The following is an 18,447-nucleotide window of genomic DNA, read 5'->3' as shown; positions in this document are numbered from 1 at the left end:
AATATGACCGAGCTTTTGGTGACCCACATTTTTTAATATTCTTTACCAATCATTTTTAATATTATTTAAACATATTTTCTACTTTACAATAAAAATTTTTTTTTTATTCCATATGTTTATAACTATTGATAAACAAAAAATTGTTGAAACTAGTTTGGTATGTATGTAAATCAATTCATTTAAAAACAATTGCAAGTTTTTCAAATTCAGGTGCATTTTCAAAACAAATTTTCTCATATATATATATATGTGTGTGTGTGTGTATATATTTCATGTTACACTTGGAAGTAGAATTTTCAACTTGAGTCAAATATAAAATAAACTACTCAAATTGTTGTTAGAGTATCTGCATAAGTAGAGTCAAGTGCATTTAGTTTGTAATAATGAAACGAAACCAAATGGTGATATTTGGTATAACTTCATTATTACAGCTACACATATATATATATATGTATGTATATGTGCATATATATATATATATATATATATATATATATATATATATATATATATATATATATATACATATACATATATATATCTATATATATATACATATATATATTTATGTGTGTTTTTAATGATGAACAATCAATTACATCATGTAGAAAAAATCCGTTTTCTTCAGGTGAATTAAAATTAAAATCAAATTTAACATTTTGGGTTTTTTGACAAGTAGCATATAGAATGCATATTGACTCTCTCATTTCAATGCTGGTTTGAGAGAGTAAAGTGGGGAATGCTATTTGATGCATATAACTCTTCGTGTGAAAAATTCTAAATGTTATCCTAAATTAAAATTTTATTTTAATTTTAATTCATCTGAAGAAAACGAATTTTTGACATGTTGTAATTGATTTGTTCATCAATAAAAAACATCCCTGAAACAGCTGTAGTAAACTTCAGCCCATTTGTGTTATTATTTATACTTCACCACACTCAGAACCTTCCCTGCATTAGATTTTGAACAATGGACAGTGGACTGCATGCTGGAGTATATTCTTGCATGATTTTATGTATACCTTGAGTGACTTTGGTCCATACTTGCGGATGTGTGCATAACTGGAAGGAAAAATCTTAGTGTCAACATAAAGATTAAATTTATGTTAGTTAAATATCAAAATTTAGAAAGATCAGGTATATAGCTGTAATGAAGTTGCAAATTGAAATAATAGAGAAGGAAAATCTGAACCAAAATTCCCAATAAAAAAATTGAAAACCAAAAACAATCCTACAAATCCCAGTGTTTCTATCAATAATATTTTCACAATATTATTCAGAATAAAGCAAATTAATTAAAATCACATCGATTCATTAGACAGGCTATTTGACAACTATGATAATTTTAAATGATGGGGAGTATCAAAAATGTTAAAAGAATTTATAAGAATTATAAAGGTCTAAAATATTAATAAATATTTTAAAAAAATTATAGGATTGTAACGAATTCTCAAGAATTATAAAGGTCATAATTAGGTATGAAGAAGCATATATTGTAAAGATATCACCTTTAGTTCAAAACAAATTGAATAAAGTTATTAAATAAAATTATATAAAATTACTGTCATCAGTATCTATAATCAGAACCAAGTGTAGGCAAAGTTGATTAAATATGATCAGTTATATATCTTAATAGTATTGAGATGTGCTAGGCTACCTAAATATAATCCATGAATCTTATTACTAGTAATCAAGTTCTATATTGTAGGGTTATAGGTATATATCTAGTACTCAGGGAGGACTTTATGGAATTGGTTTAAAGTATAAGTTTTATGGACAGAATGCAAGTATTTGATCATAAATTCATCCAATCTATTAATAATATTACCCATGCATTTTAAGATTTCCATCAATTCCAAACTGCGATGCTCCACATTAGATCAAAATCAACATTTTTCTCCTTTAACTCCTAAACCTATGCAGGGGGTGATGTTTTTACTTCATTTCTCCTTCTAAATGTATCAAGATGATTGTGTAATTTGAATTTAACAATGGAATAGGTGAAACCTATGTAAGTGAAAGTATGTGGATTAGTTATAACACTACATTATATACAATGTTTTTGGATAGGAATTTTTTTCCTAATGGACATTAACATTTCTTCTTACAATTACATTATTTAGACTTATTTCAGGATAGGAACATTGTGGGTTACAAAGCTCATACCATTATGCAATACATTGCCAAAAGAAGTAGAATTGTTATGTGTGTTCCTTCCATCATCTAATACAACTTTGCAAGGAAAGTAGGTGATACACCAGTTGTTCTTCAAGAATGTATGAAATTGTATAAACAGTGGCTCAGTCTTTTAATTTTCTGAACTTTTAATTCCATTTTTTGAAACAGAATAGGTAGTTATACTATCAGAATCTTTAGATTAGTACTTCAGTTTCTTTACACTAATCAAAATTGTCTTCACTTTAAGAAGTGATGTTAGAAAAATATCTCCATTTCCTGTTTAAGAAGGAAATATATTATCTCAATAATGTGATTGTCTTATTATATAATATTATCACATTAGTAATAAATATGATAATCTCTCATATTTATGTTTAATTTTTCCACCTCATTTTGCTTCTATTAATATTTCTCCCTGCATATATTGTTTTCTTTTTATATTCCCAGAATTCATTTATCCACTTGTATTTAATCTTTTAACCTTCATTCATCCTTCTTGTCATGTCTATAATTGATTTTTTTTATTTGTCTTACTTGTGTTACACACACACACACACACACACACACACACAGTTCAAAATCAGAAAGTTTGTCTTAATTAGTCACCAACATGGTGAATTTCACATAATTATTCAAGAAATTAAAAGAAGGGCAAAGATTAATACTTATTTCTATTGTATTCATGTCAAAATCTGTAAATAAAATTTTAAGCACTAGGCGCAGGAGTGGCTGTGTGGTAAGAAGCTTACTTCCCAACGATATGGTTCCAGGTTCAGTCCCACTGCATGGCACCTTGGACAAATGTCTTCTGTTGTAGCTTTGGGCCACCCAAAGCCTGGAGAGTGGATTTGGTAGACAGAAACTGAAAGAAGCTCGTCGTATAATATGTATGTGTGTGTGTATGTATATATATATATATATATATATATATATATATATATATATATATATATATATATAATTTAGACAAAAACCACTATTAAATAATTCAATAATGAAGAATGTAAACTAAATGTTTATACAAAATATATCACATGAAAATACGGCATAAATAAAAAATTATGGAATAATGAGATATATTTCTTATAAACACTTAGTTCTACGTATTACGTTTAAAATTTTAGTTTAACAGCAATTCTTCGAAAAATAAGTTTTGATTTTATTTTAAGAAATATTGTTAAATAGTATTTTATATATTTATTTGATATTTATTATAAGTTACAACACATACATTGATTGATTTATTATTATTATTATTTTATATTTGACCTGATGAGTGACTATATTTTTGAATTGATTTAATTGTAGATCAATTTCATTATTAATCGAATTGGTTTTATTAGTTATCTATTTGAAAATATAGCCACGAAATGTGCGTAGTCATTTTTATACCATTTACTAGTTATTCTTTTATGTGCTTTATTGATTTTTAAGAATACGGTTTTTATGATATATTTATTTTCTAGAGAGTATGAATTACATTCTTCATTATTGAATTATTTAATAGTGGTTTTTCTCTAAATTATATACATATATTTCATATTGGGAAATTTGATTTAGTTTTGCTAAATTGAATTTTTCCCTGTAAGTTTTGGATTTTATTCCCTAATATATATATATATATATATATATATATATATATATATATATATATATATATATATGTATGTATTTGCATGTCTGTGTTTGTCCCACTACCACCACCACCACCACCAGCACCACCACCATTGCTTGACATTGATGTTGGTGTGATTATATCCCTGTAACTTAGCAGTTCAGCAAAAGAGACTGATAGAATAAATACTAGGCTTACAAAGAATAAGTCCTGGGGTCGATTTGTTCAACTAAAGGTGGTGGTACAGCATGGCCACTATCAGATGACTGCAACAAGTAAAAGAATAAAAGAATATATATATATATATATATATAATGCATGAATGTGTGTGTATGTGTTTGCCATATTTTCTGGCATCAAGTAGATATAGTATATAGTGTAAACTTTCACACATTGTCACTCTTTCCAAACCTTGCTGCATTTCATATGGAATTTTGGGTCTGAAAAATTTGATCTGTATGCCAGAAAATTCAGTGTAGATGCACATGTGTCTGTGCTTGTATGCATGCATTCATTTGTTCTTTGCTGAATACATCCATATTAGTTTATAGACATTATTTTAGGACACAATAAATACTATTCTCTAATATTATTTTCCAGAAATGTTGTGCTTGTGCACCACGGTTAATTCAGAATGATATCCGGTTTCTCTCAGTTCTGAACTCTTCTATTGAAAGGTAAAAAAATCTTTAATCCAATACACTCTACCAATATGTGTTATTTTTTAGCATGACAGATGCCAGTGCCGCCTGACTGGCACCCATGTTGGTGACACGTAAGAAGTCCAATATCAGCTCAAAATATATGGCTGCGTATTGCACCCAGGTGATCGTTGATGTCTCTGGACTCTTGTAACTGTTACTTCTACTTGGCATGTCTGATCTTGATTTACCTCAGATATATAACAACTTTTCTTATGTGAATTAGATCTTTCAGCATCAAGATGCTTCTGTTATATCAGAACTGATGCTGAAGTTTTTCAAGAGGCAGTCATCATCATCATTTAACGTCCGCTTTCCATGCTAGCCTTGGGTTGGACAATTTGACTGAGGACTGGTCAACCAGATGGCTACACCAGGCTCCAATCTGATTTGGCAGAGTTTCTACAGCTGGATGCCCTTCCTAACACCAACCACTCTGAGAGTGTAGTAGGTGCTTTTTAGGTCCCACTGGCATGAGGACCAGTCAGGAGGTACTGGCAACGGCCACACTTAATATGGTGTATTTTACGTGCCACCTGCACAGGAGTCAGTCCAGGGGCACTGGCAACGATAAGAAATAAATAAGTTTAATATAGTGTGATGCTTAAGTTTGCTCTTCACTAGTTTCTTTTATCTTTTTACATTCATATCTTAAAATTAAGAAGATAGGAACCCATAAATATTATCAAATTTTTGTGCCATTTTTCATTTTAGCTTTGTCTAAAGTATTTAGGGTTATATTTCTGTGGCATTAAGCAATCTATGCAAAAGTTTTGTTTACCATTGTGATTTTTATTCTTAAAATCCTTTTTACATAAACACACATCTACCTACTCATCATCCATTCACCAATGTTTCCCTAACATGGGACCATTTACTGCAACAGTTTGGGTTTCAGGGACCCACAGCTTTTTAATATTCTCCCAAAGAGCCTGAGGAACCTACACAAAGTAGATGTAGGGGTTTTTAAATCTAAGCTGGACCTCTTCCTGTCAAGAGTCCCAGATGAACCTACCTCACGGCAAGAGGTGCAAATGAGGGTAGCTACATCAAACTCCATTTTTCACCAAGTGCCACATATTGGAGGAGGCTCTCAGTAATAAAAGTGTAGCAAAATGGTGGTGCATCAGCATGGCCGCAGCTCTGAGCTGAAACTACAGAGAAAAAAAAACATGGCTATAGTCTAGTGACTGGAGCAAGTAAAAGAATAAAATGATTGTTTACCATTGTGATTTTTATTCTTAAAATAGGTATTCTTAAAATTCCTAAAATCCTTTTTACATACACACACATCTACCTACTTACCATCCATCCACCAATGTTTCCCCAACATGGCTATAGTCTAGTGACTGGAACAAGTAAATGAATAAAATGATTGTATTACACATATGATGTTTCAGTGATCTGATGATTTAGTTTTCAGTATTTACATTAATTTGTGAATGCACAATTCTATTGTATAATGCAGAACATGCATGTTAATGTAAACAAGTATGGATAATTTGCATACATAAATATAAAAAAAAAGTATATGAAAAAATTATAAAACAGCTGTAATTGTATAGAAAAACAAATCTATATTCATCTCAGACACCTAACTTTATTGCTTTATGTAAATGTATATATATATGTATACATACATATGTGAGAAAAAATAAGTTCAAAAGAGAACAATTCAAACTTTTTGAGAGATCCAAAAAGAGAGAAAAAATGGTTTCTAATAAAGATTCATAATATTCATAAAAATCAGCCAGAACAAGTATTAAGAATATGAAAATAACAATTGAAAAAATTTGTTATAGTATAAAGAAACCATAAACAAGTATTAAAAAAATGGAGAAAAATGATGTTGAATCAAAATTAGATTTAATAGAAAATTTTATATTAAATCTAATTTTGTTTCAACATCGTTTTCCTCCATTTTTTTTTAATACTTGTTTATGGCATATATATACCTATAACAAAATTTTTCAACTATATGTATACATATATATATATATAGTGTTTGTGGTTATGTACTAAATGAAATTTTTTCTTTCCCGTTTGATCTATGATATCTACAATGACAAAAACAACAGTTATATATTGGAGAATGTCTACGATACTGTATTCCCTGTTATTCGGCAACATCATGTCGAAGCTGACCAAGCCTTGTTGACACGCTGCATTGAGTTGAGTGCTGGTAATAACTTACAAATAGGTATTAATCAGCAGTTTGACTGTGATTTACCTGAAGCTGTAAGTATCTTTGCATCTATTTTATCTATTTCTGTTGTTGTATGTGTGTGTGTAGAGAGAGAGAGAGAGAGAGAATTCTAAAGAGGAGCCATTTGAAAAGGAAAGGATTAAGGAAAGTATTTAGAGTAGGTCCTGGAAGGTGGGGTGCAATTGTTGTTTAGTCTGTCGTTGATCAGACTTCTGATCAAATGTTCAACAAATATCCTGACTTTATCAGAACACATTTCGTTACATACCAAATAAATTCACCACTACTTGTTACAAATCATGTCACCTTGCTGCACACACCAACCAAAATCTTTCACATCACATGTAAAATTGTCAATTTTATTTACATAAACACAGATGACATAATAAGAAGATGAATATTTTAAAATCACAAAAACAAATACTCTTTCTCTCTCTATCTCTCTCTTAAACATAAACTCACACTTACAACAGAGATTGCTGCACAGTATAAAGTATAACCACACTTTGACATTGCACACCACATGTAATTGTTGTTGTTGGCACTCCGTCGCTTACGACGACGAGGGTTCCAGTTGATCCGATCAACGGAACAGCCAGCTCGTGAAATTAACATGCAAGTGGCTGAGCACTCCACAGACACGTGTACCCTTAACGTAGTTCTCGGGGATATTCAGCGTGACACAGTGTGACAAGGCTGACTCTTTGAATTACAGGCACAACAGAAACAAGAAGTAAGAGTGAGAGAAAGTTGTGGTGAAAGAGTACAGCAGGGTTCACCACCATCCCCTGCTGGAGCCTCGTGGAGCTTTTAGGTGTTTTCGCTCAATAAACACTCACAACGCTTGGTCTGGGAATCGAAACCGTGATCCTATGACTACGAGTTCGCTGCCCTAACCACTGGGCCATTGTGCCTCCACTACCACATGTAATTTGACCACATTATCATGTTATACTTCAGGATATGGACAGAATTTGTTCACATGATGACTGTCTCAGAAAAAAATAAAACTGTTTTTTAAAAGAAAATATGCATAAAATAAGCAATTAAAAATTGCAAATGCATACCATCTTCACCATGCACAGTTTATCTAAACTTACACACTTTTTACTGTGACTTCCACACTGCATGTCACACATGGCTTGCATTGCTAAGCAAAACACCACATTGTCCAGCAGCTTCACTATGTTCTATGTAATATGCATTCATCCTCTCTCATCATTTACTCAGGCTGTCACATACTGCACACCGCATAATATCCTCCATATATTGCTATGCACCCTTTATTTCGATACTCTACCCTCATGCAATTGAAACATTACGCAGCAAAGCATGTGATTTCATCTTGAACAAAACTGAATTATCATCATCATAATCATTCTTTTAATGCCTGCTTTTTCTGTGCTGGTATGGTTTGGGCAAGGCTTCTCAAGGCAGTATTTTATAGTCAAATGTCCTTTTTGATACCAACGCTTAGTTGTTTTGAAATAATGTACTTTATTCTTCAGTGGTTTGGCATATTAAACTGTTGGTACTGTGGGACATATTGTTTATATAAGATTTTTTAAAAAATGTTACCAATGCCCAAGTAATGTAAATGCAAAACATACACTAGCATACATATGCATGTATGCACACACTCACATACATACACACACATACATGTGTACATTTACACAATGGGCTTTCATGCAGTTTCTGTGTACTAAATCTACCTAATGTCATTCACAAGTCATTACTTAACTCAAAACTAAAGATGACACTTGCCCAAGGTTCCACTCAGTGGGATCAAATCCAACACCATGTGGTTGTGAAGTGCAACTTTTTAACCACATATCATGTTTGCATAAATAAAGGCATTTAAAATAAAATAAATAGATCAAATGAAGGAGTTGGTGGTGATCTGCTTCAATATAAATAATTAGTTAACCCTTTAGCATTTCTTATGCACCTGTACCAATGGTAGCACCTGTACCAGTGGAGCACTAAGAGCACGTTAAACGATGATGATGATGATGATGACATCATCAAAATCTCAAAACTACGAGATAATACATTATTAATTGAAAGCATTTGACAGAATAATTTGAATGCTAAAAGGTTAAAGAAGTTAGTAAATTTGGTTTGCTCTCATCTTGATTATTACACATCTCCATGAAATAGATTTACCTAAGCTAGCCAAATAGGGAACCATTTTTGCTGTGCCAGGAGTAGCAGATAAACCACTTTCTCTCTCTCTCTCTCTCAAATTGTATCTTATTGTTTTAAAAAGAGAAGGACACATTGAACAATGCTCTCCTAAATATACAAAATCACTGAATGGTCACTGCTGAAATACCTACTGTTGAACCTAGGTCTGCATAATCAGAAATAACCTGGAGTTATTTTTGGATTTGAAAGCAGGACAAACCAGAGCTTACTCAACATTACTACAATTATTATTGTTGTTGTTATTATCATCATCATCATCCTCATTATATTCACCACCATCACCACTATCATTACTATTGCCAACAACAACAGCAGCGATTAATGCAGCATAACAGTATAATTTATAAAACTTGTTAAAGCCACATGATATTTTCTGTTTATAGTGTAACATCCTTCAGATGCTGGATAGTTTGAAAACTCCATTGGAGAAATTAATATCAGTGAAATCCTGCATGGTGAGTATTTATATATATAAAACACACACACACACACACACACACACACACACACATGATGATGATATATATATATATATTGAAATATATAATTTCTGTTGATTTAGATACACACCTGTATATTAGAATATACACATATAAATGTATGTGTGTAGTATATATATATATATATATATATATATATATATATATATATATATATATACATATATATATATATATATATATAGAGAGAGAGAGAGAGAGAGAGAGAGAGAATGTATATTTATATGTGTATGTGTGTGTATGTATATATGTACTGTGGTGGGTTGGTGTTAGGATGGGCATCAACCCACAAAAACCCTGCCAAAACAGACACAGAAGTCTGGTGCAGGTTTCTGCTTGGCCGGCTCCTGCCAGCATGGAAGGTGGACGTTAAATGGTGATGATGATGTACGCATACAAATACCATCATCATCATTTGATGTCCATCTTCCATGCTGGCATTGAGTTGGTTGGTTTGACAGGAGCTCTTAAGCCAGAAGACTGCCTGCTTTAGCATGGTTTCTATGGCTGGATGCCTTCCTGACACCAACCACTTTATAGTATGCAATTGGTACTTTTTTTTCATGTGGCACCAGCACTGGTAAGGTCACCACATAACTTGCAAAACAAAGATCCCTTATCTGAGAGGAGATTGGTGTTGAGGAAGGTGGATTTATGCCAGGTGATGAGAGGTTAAAGTATGACAGAGGGACAGAAACAGGCATCTTGTTCTGGAAGATATATAAATATATAATTAGCATGCTCCACTGGAAGGGTAATGTCAGTGTGCATGCACAATAGAGTGTAAATGATTTAAGAGGAAAATTGGGTGTAAGAGGCATCAGATGTTGTGTGTAAGAGAGAAGACATGCTGATTTGGTCGTGTGATGTGTATGGATGAGGACAGCTACATAAAAACGTGCCAAGCTCTAATTGTAGAAGGTACCTGTGGAAGGAGTAGACCCAGGAAGATATGGGATGACTTAGTGAGAAAGGATAGGATCTTCGGATGCTGGGCCTCGTTGAGGAAATGACAAGAGACCAGGAGTTATGGCAATTTGCTGTACTTAAGATGTGCCAAGCTAAGTAAAATCGTTGTCATTCATAGACACAAGCTTGTCCGTTACAGGTACTGGTGCTACATAAAATGCACCTGTGCTGGTGTTACATAAAAGCACGTAAAAAGCACCTATCACACTTTGTGAAGTGGTTGGCTTTAGGAAGGGCATGCATCCTCAGAAACCATGTCACAACAGACAACTGGAGTCTGGACAGCTCTTCAGCTGGCCAGCTCCATGTCAAATCATTCAACCCAAGCCAGTATGGAAAACAGATGTTAAATGATGATGATATCATCATCATCATTTAACATCCACTTTCCATACCAGCATAGGTTAGATGGTTAGACAGATGTACGTAAAAGCACCCACTACACTCTCAGAGTGGTTGGCGTTAGGAAGGGCATCCAGCTGTAGAAACTCTGCCAAACCAGATTGGAGCCTGGTGTAACCTTCTGGTTCACCAGTCGTCTGCCAAATCGTCCAACCCAAGCTAGCATGGAAAGCGGACGTTAAACGACGATGATGATGATGATGTATGTATGTATATATATGCTGAGACCCCCTTCAGTCATGACTGACCATGGGATTGCACCTAGAAAGTTCCTCCTAGGCACAAGTCTGGGCAAGGTTGTTTATGGAAGACCAGCAGTTGCCCATGCATACCAGCCTCCCCTCTCCACACCACCAGTGTTATCCAAGGGAAAAGCAAAGGCCAATACAGCTTGGCACCAGTGATGTCACAACTCATTTCTACAGCTGAGTGAACTGGAGCAAGCTGAAATAAAGTGTCTTGCTCAAGAACACAACACGCAGCCCAGTCTGGGATTCAAACTCACAACCTCATGATTGTAAGCTCGACACTCTAACCACTGAGCCATGTGCCTTCACACACACACACACACATATATATAACTATCCATGAGACCTTTTCTCCCTCAACTTCACCGAAAGGTTATAGGATACCAGTCATTAGGGTCTGATGAGACGAATGTAAAGCCAAGCATTTTATGAATGCGAAACTCTGGATAACTCTATTAACTGGCCATAACTATCTTTCTCCAAATATATATGTATATATATAGATGCATAAATGCTTGTATGAGTTAAATGTGTAATATGCAAAGTTGACATCACTCTGCTTGAATGTATATATGAAATCTGTAAATGTTTGTATTTCAAAGGATAGCATCTCAAGTGGAATCTCACAACATACAGAGAAATCGAGGCTATTCTGTAAAAGTGCTAATTGTGAGTATAATATTTTATTTATTGATGTCATTGCTATTGTTTCTTAGTTGAGTTGGTATGTGAGCCCTCTATGTTTTTCAATTTTTATACAATTTTGTCTCCAACAAAGTGTGAGGTCACTATGGCACAAAAAACTACAAAGAAGGGAAAGACATGTCCTACAAATTCAAAGGACGTCAATTGACAGAAAGTTTGAAGGACTGGATATCATAGATCAGTTTGATCACTAGAACACAAGACAAAGATAGTGAGTTCCAGAGAGCAGCAGTTTGAACAAAGCAGACTTTAGAATAAAAAGGACTTGTGATTAATTGGAAGCTCAACAGAGAAATGGTGCAACTGAGAAGAGAACCAAGTGACATACTTAAAGGTTTTGACAGAGGGTATTATTCCAAAAAATTCATTTGAGCAATGACCATGGAAATACTTGCAGAAAAGATGCAACAAAGATACATTTTGACAATGAACCAAAAACTACAACCTAGTAGATAAAAGAAGATCCAATATGTTAACGATTTGATTCTGAATTTGATCAAGGAAGTTAAGATACTCAGAGGAAGCACCAATGCAAAGATAACAGCTGTGTTCAATGCATGGTCAAATGGTGGCCTTATTGAGGTACAGGATACTCTTGGGTATAAGAAGTTTGCATGGAATATAGATTCCAAGCTTCTTGGCAGCTGACATGGCTATGGATTGAATATATTTGTTCCAAGAGATATCCAGTCCTGCACCTTGAAAAGGAACCTTCCATTAGCAGATCCATAACCTCTCAAAACATACAGTGATACCTCCAAAACATAATTTGGGCAACTATTATTATTAGCTTACTATCAAATTATTTATTGTTATATGAGGGCTTCTCTTGGTCAGTGTTGACCATGCCTCTGCACATGTATGCGCATGGCCATCTTGACAGCATTATAGGATCCCAGGAAAATTAGTACACCAAACCCTAAAGTATTTAACATCAAGCCACTACATACATAAATCAGAAGTGAACCCTATACAGTTCAGCCCCTGCCTCCCCGAGCAACTTCCCAGCTTGTGCACGCCTTAAGACAACAATGTGTGTGTGTAGGCCTGGATGAGATTTTTAGAAAAAGACTGGCAGGTGCTCATGCACATATATCTCCTCTCTTCACATCTCTAGATCTGATGCCACAAAACATCTTGGTACTTATTCTATCGGTCTCTCTTGCCGAACTGCTAAGTGGTATATGTTTATTTGTTATGACTTTTTGTGTTCTGTTATGAAGAAAACATATTTTTAGAAATTTAATCTGTATCTTTTCTCTTAGTTCTTTCTCTTTTTTTTCTCTACTTTCAGCATCCATTTGTATTACCTCAGATGACCTTATTCCTTTATTGGTAAGTTTAGTTACAAGAGTCTTCTAGTATATAAGTTATTTTTTGATTGAAGATTGAAAAGAATAAGTCCATAGTTGTTCAACAACTACAAATTTATTTGTGCTGTTGTTACTGTTTAATCTCTAGTCAATCTTGATTAAACAGATCAACTTATAATTAAAAGCATTCAAACCATGTCCTTCCTGTCATTTTTCTTGTAAGAAAGTAGGGTGAAATTTGAGGTGGATTTGACTGTTATTTCAAATAAGACAAACAACCTCATTAAGAGAACATAAAAACAAAAACATGGAAAAAGAACTTTTTTTTCAGACAATGAAAGAAACAAATAGAGAAATGAGACAGGCAACATAAAGAACATTTCCTTCATCAGTTGTCCCCTGTTTTATCTACTCTATGTTTTGAAAGTTGGGACACTTTGGAATATATTGTACTGGTTGTTATATAACCACACAAGAAGGACAGAAAAATTTTTTTTTTTTAAATTTTAATTAGAATTAATAGTTTGTGTCAACTTCACACAAGCCTAATTGTTTTGGTTGTTTAACTCCTGGTCAGGCTTTCAATTCTGTTTTGGTTATATAATGCATTGGCTACTATCAAATGTGTCCTTCTTTCTTTAAGACTGTATGGTGTGACCTGAGGAAGATTTACCTCCTATTTCTAGCAGAACAAATAATCACACAGAGGCTCACTTGTGTTTCCAGAATATATAGTTATATATAGGGCGGCGAGCTGGCAGAATCGTTAGCATGCCAGGCGAAATGCTTAGCGGTATTTCATCTGCCGCTACGTTCTGAGTTCAAATTCCACCGAGGTCGACTTTGCCTTTCATCCTTTTGGGGTTGATTAAGCAAGTACCAATTACACACTGGGATCGATGTAATCGACTTAATCCCTTTGTCTGTCCTTGTTTGTCCCCTCTATGCTTAGCTCCATTGTGGGCAATAAAGAAATAAATATATAGTTTTGAATAATGAAAATCTTGCTTGATTTAAATTTTTAACTATCTTCATTGCTGAAATAGTAGATGAAGTTTGATTATATACATTTGAAATTAGCAATGCCTTTTCAAAATTAATTTCTGGAAAGAAGATTTGTGACAAAAGTAAAAAAGGCTTCAGGAACAGGAAAAAGGGGGAAAAAAATAATATAAAAAAGTATCAGAATATAGTTTTTAATCTTCCATTTTTAGGAGGAATGAATAGTGATCGTCATTTCTTCCTTACAATGGATAACTAAAGAGCTTAATCTATATATCCCCTTTCTTGTATTTTATTTTGTTCCTGTGGTTTTGGATTCAGTTCCATTGTGTGGCACCTCGAGCAAGTGTCTTTTATTATAGCCCCAAGTTGACCAAAGCCTTGCGAGTGGATTTGGAAGATAAAAACTGAAAGAAGCCTGCCGTATATATATATATTATATATATATATAATTTAGAGAAAAAAAACACAATTATTGAATTCATCCATGAAAATCCACAATCACATATAGAAAAATTTAATAAGTAAATACATTAAAAAGACCTATAATAAAAATCAAAAAAGTACAAAGTAATAAATATTAAAATAATAAAATAATATTATTATACTATTATTATACTCTCTTGCCGAACTGCTAAGTGCCGGAGACATAAACACACCAGCATCGGTTGCCAAGCAATGTTGTGGGAGACAAACACAGACACACAAACATATACATACATATCTATCTATCTATCTATCTATCTATCTATCTATCTATCTATCTATCTATCTATCTATATATATATATATATATATATATATATATACACAATGGGCTTCTTTCAGTTTCTGTCTACCAAATCCACTCACAAGGCTTTGTTTGGCCAGAGGCTATAGTAGAAGACACTTACCCAAGGTGCCACGCAGTGGGACTGAACCGGAACCATGTGGTTGGTAAGCAAGCTACTTACCACAGAGCCACCCCTATATATGTAAATAAATATATATATATACACACACACAAACATTATTGATTGCACATACACAGTATATGTGTTTTGTTTATGTACTGAATTTGCTGCAGGATATCATCTGGGATAGCTCCCTACACAATGCTGAGTGTTAAAAAACACCTGAATGTCATAGACCAGGCAAGACAACTTGCTTCAGATTGAATCTGAGAGTGCTAGATACAGATGTTTTGCCATTATTGTGGCTTATCAATACCATGCTCTGGGATTAAACCACTATTATGTCTTCATTTTTCTTTATTTCTTTTTTGACAGGTGAAGGTGTTGATAAAAGCACAGTGTCCACATCTACAGAGTAACATATTTTACATGGACGTGTTCAACTGGTCAGCAGCATCAAAGGACAAGGACAATATCAGGTAATGATGGTTTAAAGTAATTAATGTAAAGTTATTTCTCATTGTGGGAGGCACACAGCTTAGTGGTTACAGTGTTGGACTCATGATTGTAAGATTGTGGTTTCAATTCCTGGACCAAGCAACTTGTTGTTGTGTTCTTGAGCAAAACACTTCATTTCATGTTGCTCAAGCCCATTCAACTGGGCAATAAAGAAATAAGTAGTGAGAGGGAGTAAAATAATAGTAGTGAGGGAGTAGCAACAGGAAACCGATGACAGTAGAAGGACAATGGTCAAAGTAACAAGATAATCAAAAACTATTGTAAATTTGAAAATCAGGAAAGAGATATGATTTAAAATTTGGAAGAAGGGAAGGCAGAAGATAAGAGTTTTGCCAGAAATGTTAGACTTTTCCTTATCCTTATGATAAATTATTTATTTTTGCTTTGCAAATTTTAATGTAAATGATTCTCATTATCTAGTTACGACCCTCTACTTTCTGAGTTCAAATACTGCATGTGAATAAGATTGTTTTTCATCCATTCTGGGTTTGGGAAAATTAGTAGCTGGTAAGGACTGTGATTAATCTACTTGGTTATGTTTCTACAAATTATTAATCTATACCATACTGGAGCAACCTTTTTTGTGTGGGTTACATGAGAGATGATTCTTCAGCAGACAGCATTACTAAAAAAAAATTGAAGGTAATTTTTCATTAGAAAGGGCATTCAACTGTAGAAACCATGCCAAAACTGACATTGACACTTGGAACAGTCTTCTGAGTTGCCAGCTCTTGTGAAACTATCTCAGCCATCCCAGCTTATAAATCATCATCATCGTTTAACATCTGCCTTCCATGCTAGCATGGGTTGGACGATTTGACTGAGGACTGGCGAACTAAATGGCTACACTAGGCTCCAATCTGATTTGGCAGAGTTTCTACAGCTGGATGCCCTTCCTAACGCCAACCATTCCGAGAATGTAGTGGGTGCTTTTACGTGCCACCGGCACGAGGGCCAGTCACATGGTACTGGCAACGGCCACGCTCAAAATGGTGTATTTTACGTGCCACCTGCACAGGAGCCAGTCCAGCAGCACTGGCAACGACCTCGCTCGAAAATGGATGTTAAATGATAATAATGATAATGATGGTGACTTTCTTTTTAGATATACCATTCGGAAAGTTCCATGGGCTGCACTTTGCCCATGAATGGTCTATACAAATATAAAAGAAATCATTATTCATTTCATCATATTATACCATTGTTATAACCATGGGACTGATAAAATATACTTAGAAATGGAAGTATGATTGTGCAGTTAAACAGTTCACTTAGCAACTGTGGGTTCAGTCCTACTGTATGGTTCCTTAGACAAGTGTTTTCAGCTGTAGACTCATATATATAAAGTCGTAAACAACTGAGAAATAGCTTGATGAAATTTTATTTAACAATAAGGAAGTTCTAATTATCACAACAAATTGTTTTGTAACTTAAAAACATGTAAATAGTTTATATTATTATATTTAATAATAAGTAAATTATTTACATGCAAAATACAAACAATTTGTTGTTATATTAGAATTTTCTTATTGTTATATAAAGATTTCATCAAACTCTTTGTCATTTATGACTTTACACTCCTTATTGTTTTTTCTTGTATTGTACTATATACTCTATGTTTTGTAGAACGATACATTAAGGAGGTTTTTTTTAGAGTACTACTGGATCACTCAAATCTATATATTGTCCCTTAAATATATACAGGGGTTGGACAAAATAATGGAAACACCTTAAAATTTCAAATTTAATATGGGGTAAGACCACCTTTGGCAGTAATTACAACTTGAATTCTATGAAGTATGGACTCGTACAAAGTTTGAATTGTTTCCAAAGGAATTTTTCCTCATTCTTCAGCTAAAACAGTCTCCAGTTCTTGTAGTGATGATAGCGGAGGATATCAACTCCTTACTTGTTCCTCTAAAATGCACCATAAATGTTCAATAATATTGTGGTCTGGGGACTGTGGTGGCCAGATAAGATGTTCAACTTCACTAGAATGTTCCTCGTGCCATTCAGTGACAACTTTAGCTGTGTGAATTGGTGCATTATCATCCTGAAAGATTGTGTTTCCCTAAAGCAAGCAGAAGAACTTGGTATAGTCCTCTGGCTTGTCTCTGGATGTCAAACTGGCCAAACTCATGCCAGTTTGGAAAAAGGGATGTTGTATAATGATGATAATTTGCATACACACATATGGACTTTTTTCAATTTTTATCAATCAAATTCACTCATAAGGCATTAAGTGACCTGGGCCATTGATAGTAGAAAACACTTCCCCAAAGTACCACACAATGGTACTATGTTTGTTTTTGTTTTGTTTTGTTTTTTGTTTTAATTTATTAGCAAAATTTACCTTTTGGGTCACTTTCAAACATAATCCATAACTCTTTGAAAATTTTGTGCTACTTGTTAAGAAATTGTTCTGGTAACTTTGATGTCAGGGATGTATAGGGTTTTATCAAATCAATTATAAGACAATGTTACTCCGTTAATGAAACTTTGTGTTAGACATCAGAAAGCAGTTTGTTATACGACTTTCTTACTTGCAGTTACTGTTTGGTGACACTGAAAGCAGCTGTGATCTACATGAAGGAGCAAACCACGATGACTTCTCGACCTGTTTCAGATCCAACTCCAACTATTCAGCATACCCATAAGTCACAGGTAAGCAATTAATATCAACGATCTACCTGTCTGTATCAACATTACCATTTAACATCCGTTTTCAGGGTAGCATTGGTTGGATGGCTTGACCAGAGCTGGCAAGCTGGGGAGCTGCACCAAGCCCCATTTGTCTGCTTTGGATTGGTTTCTACTGCTGGAGGGCCTTCCTAGTGCCACCCTCTTTACAGAGTGTACTGAGTGCTCTTGATGTGGCACCAGCACATTGCTGTCACATACATACACACACACATATAAATGCCATGTTATTTCATAGACATGGGCATGGCTGTGTGCTTAAAAAGTCCATTTTGTAACCATGTG

The 18,447-nt window shown here is 34.0% G+C and overlaps 1 protein-coding gene across 3 annotated transcripts in view; it reads left to right on the top strand.

Annotated features, from left to right (window-relative positions):
• Window positions 1-18,447, top strand: part of LOC106875951 (ankyrin repeat domain-containing protein 27) — a 57,239-nt gene that overhangs the window by 33,670 nt on the left and 5,122 nt on the right. For all 3 annotated transcript variants that reach the window (XM_014924286.3, XM_014924285.3, XM_052973518.2), the window contains 7 exons: window positions 4,394-4,470; window positions 6,573-6,732; window positions 9,295-9,366; window positions 11,633-11,699; window positions 13,030-13,070; window positions 15,319-15,422; window positions 18,012-18,126. In XM_014924286.3, coding sequence (XP_014779772.1) covers window positions 4,394-4,470; window positions 6,573-6,732; window positions 9,295-9,366; window positions 11,633-11,699; window positions 13,030-13,070; window positions 15,319-15,422; window positions 18,012-18,126 — 636 coding nt within the window. The remainder of the gene's footprint in view (window positions 1-4,393; window positions 4,471-6,572; window positions 6,733-9,294; window positions 9,367-11,632; window positions 11,700-13,029; window positions 13,071-15,318; window positions 15,423-18,011; window positions 18,127-18,447) is intronic.

This window comes from Octopus bimaculoides, chromosome Z (genome assembly GCF_046866305.1).
Source record: "Octopus bimaculoides isolate indiv1 chromosome Z, ASM4686630v1, whole genome shotgun sequence".
Taxonomy (NCBI): domain Eukaryota; kingdom Metazoa; phylum Mollusca; class Cephalopoda; order Octopoda; family Octopodidae; genus Octopus; species Octopus bimaculoides.
Note: the sequence above shows the minus strand (reverse complement) of the source record. Positions and strands in the feature narration are given on the sequence as shown.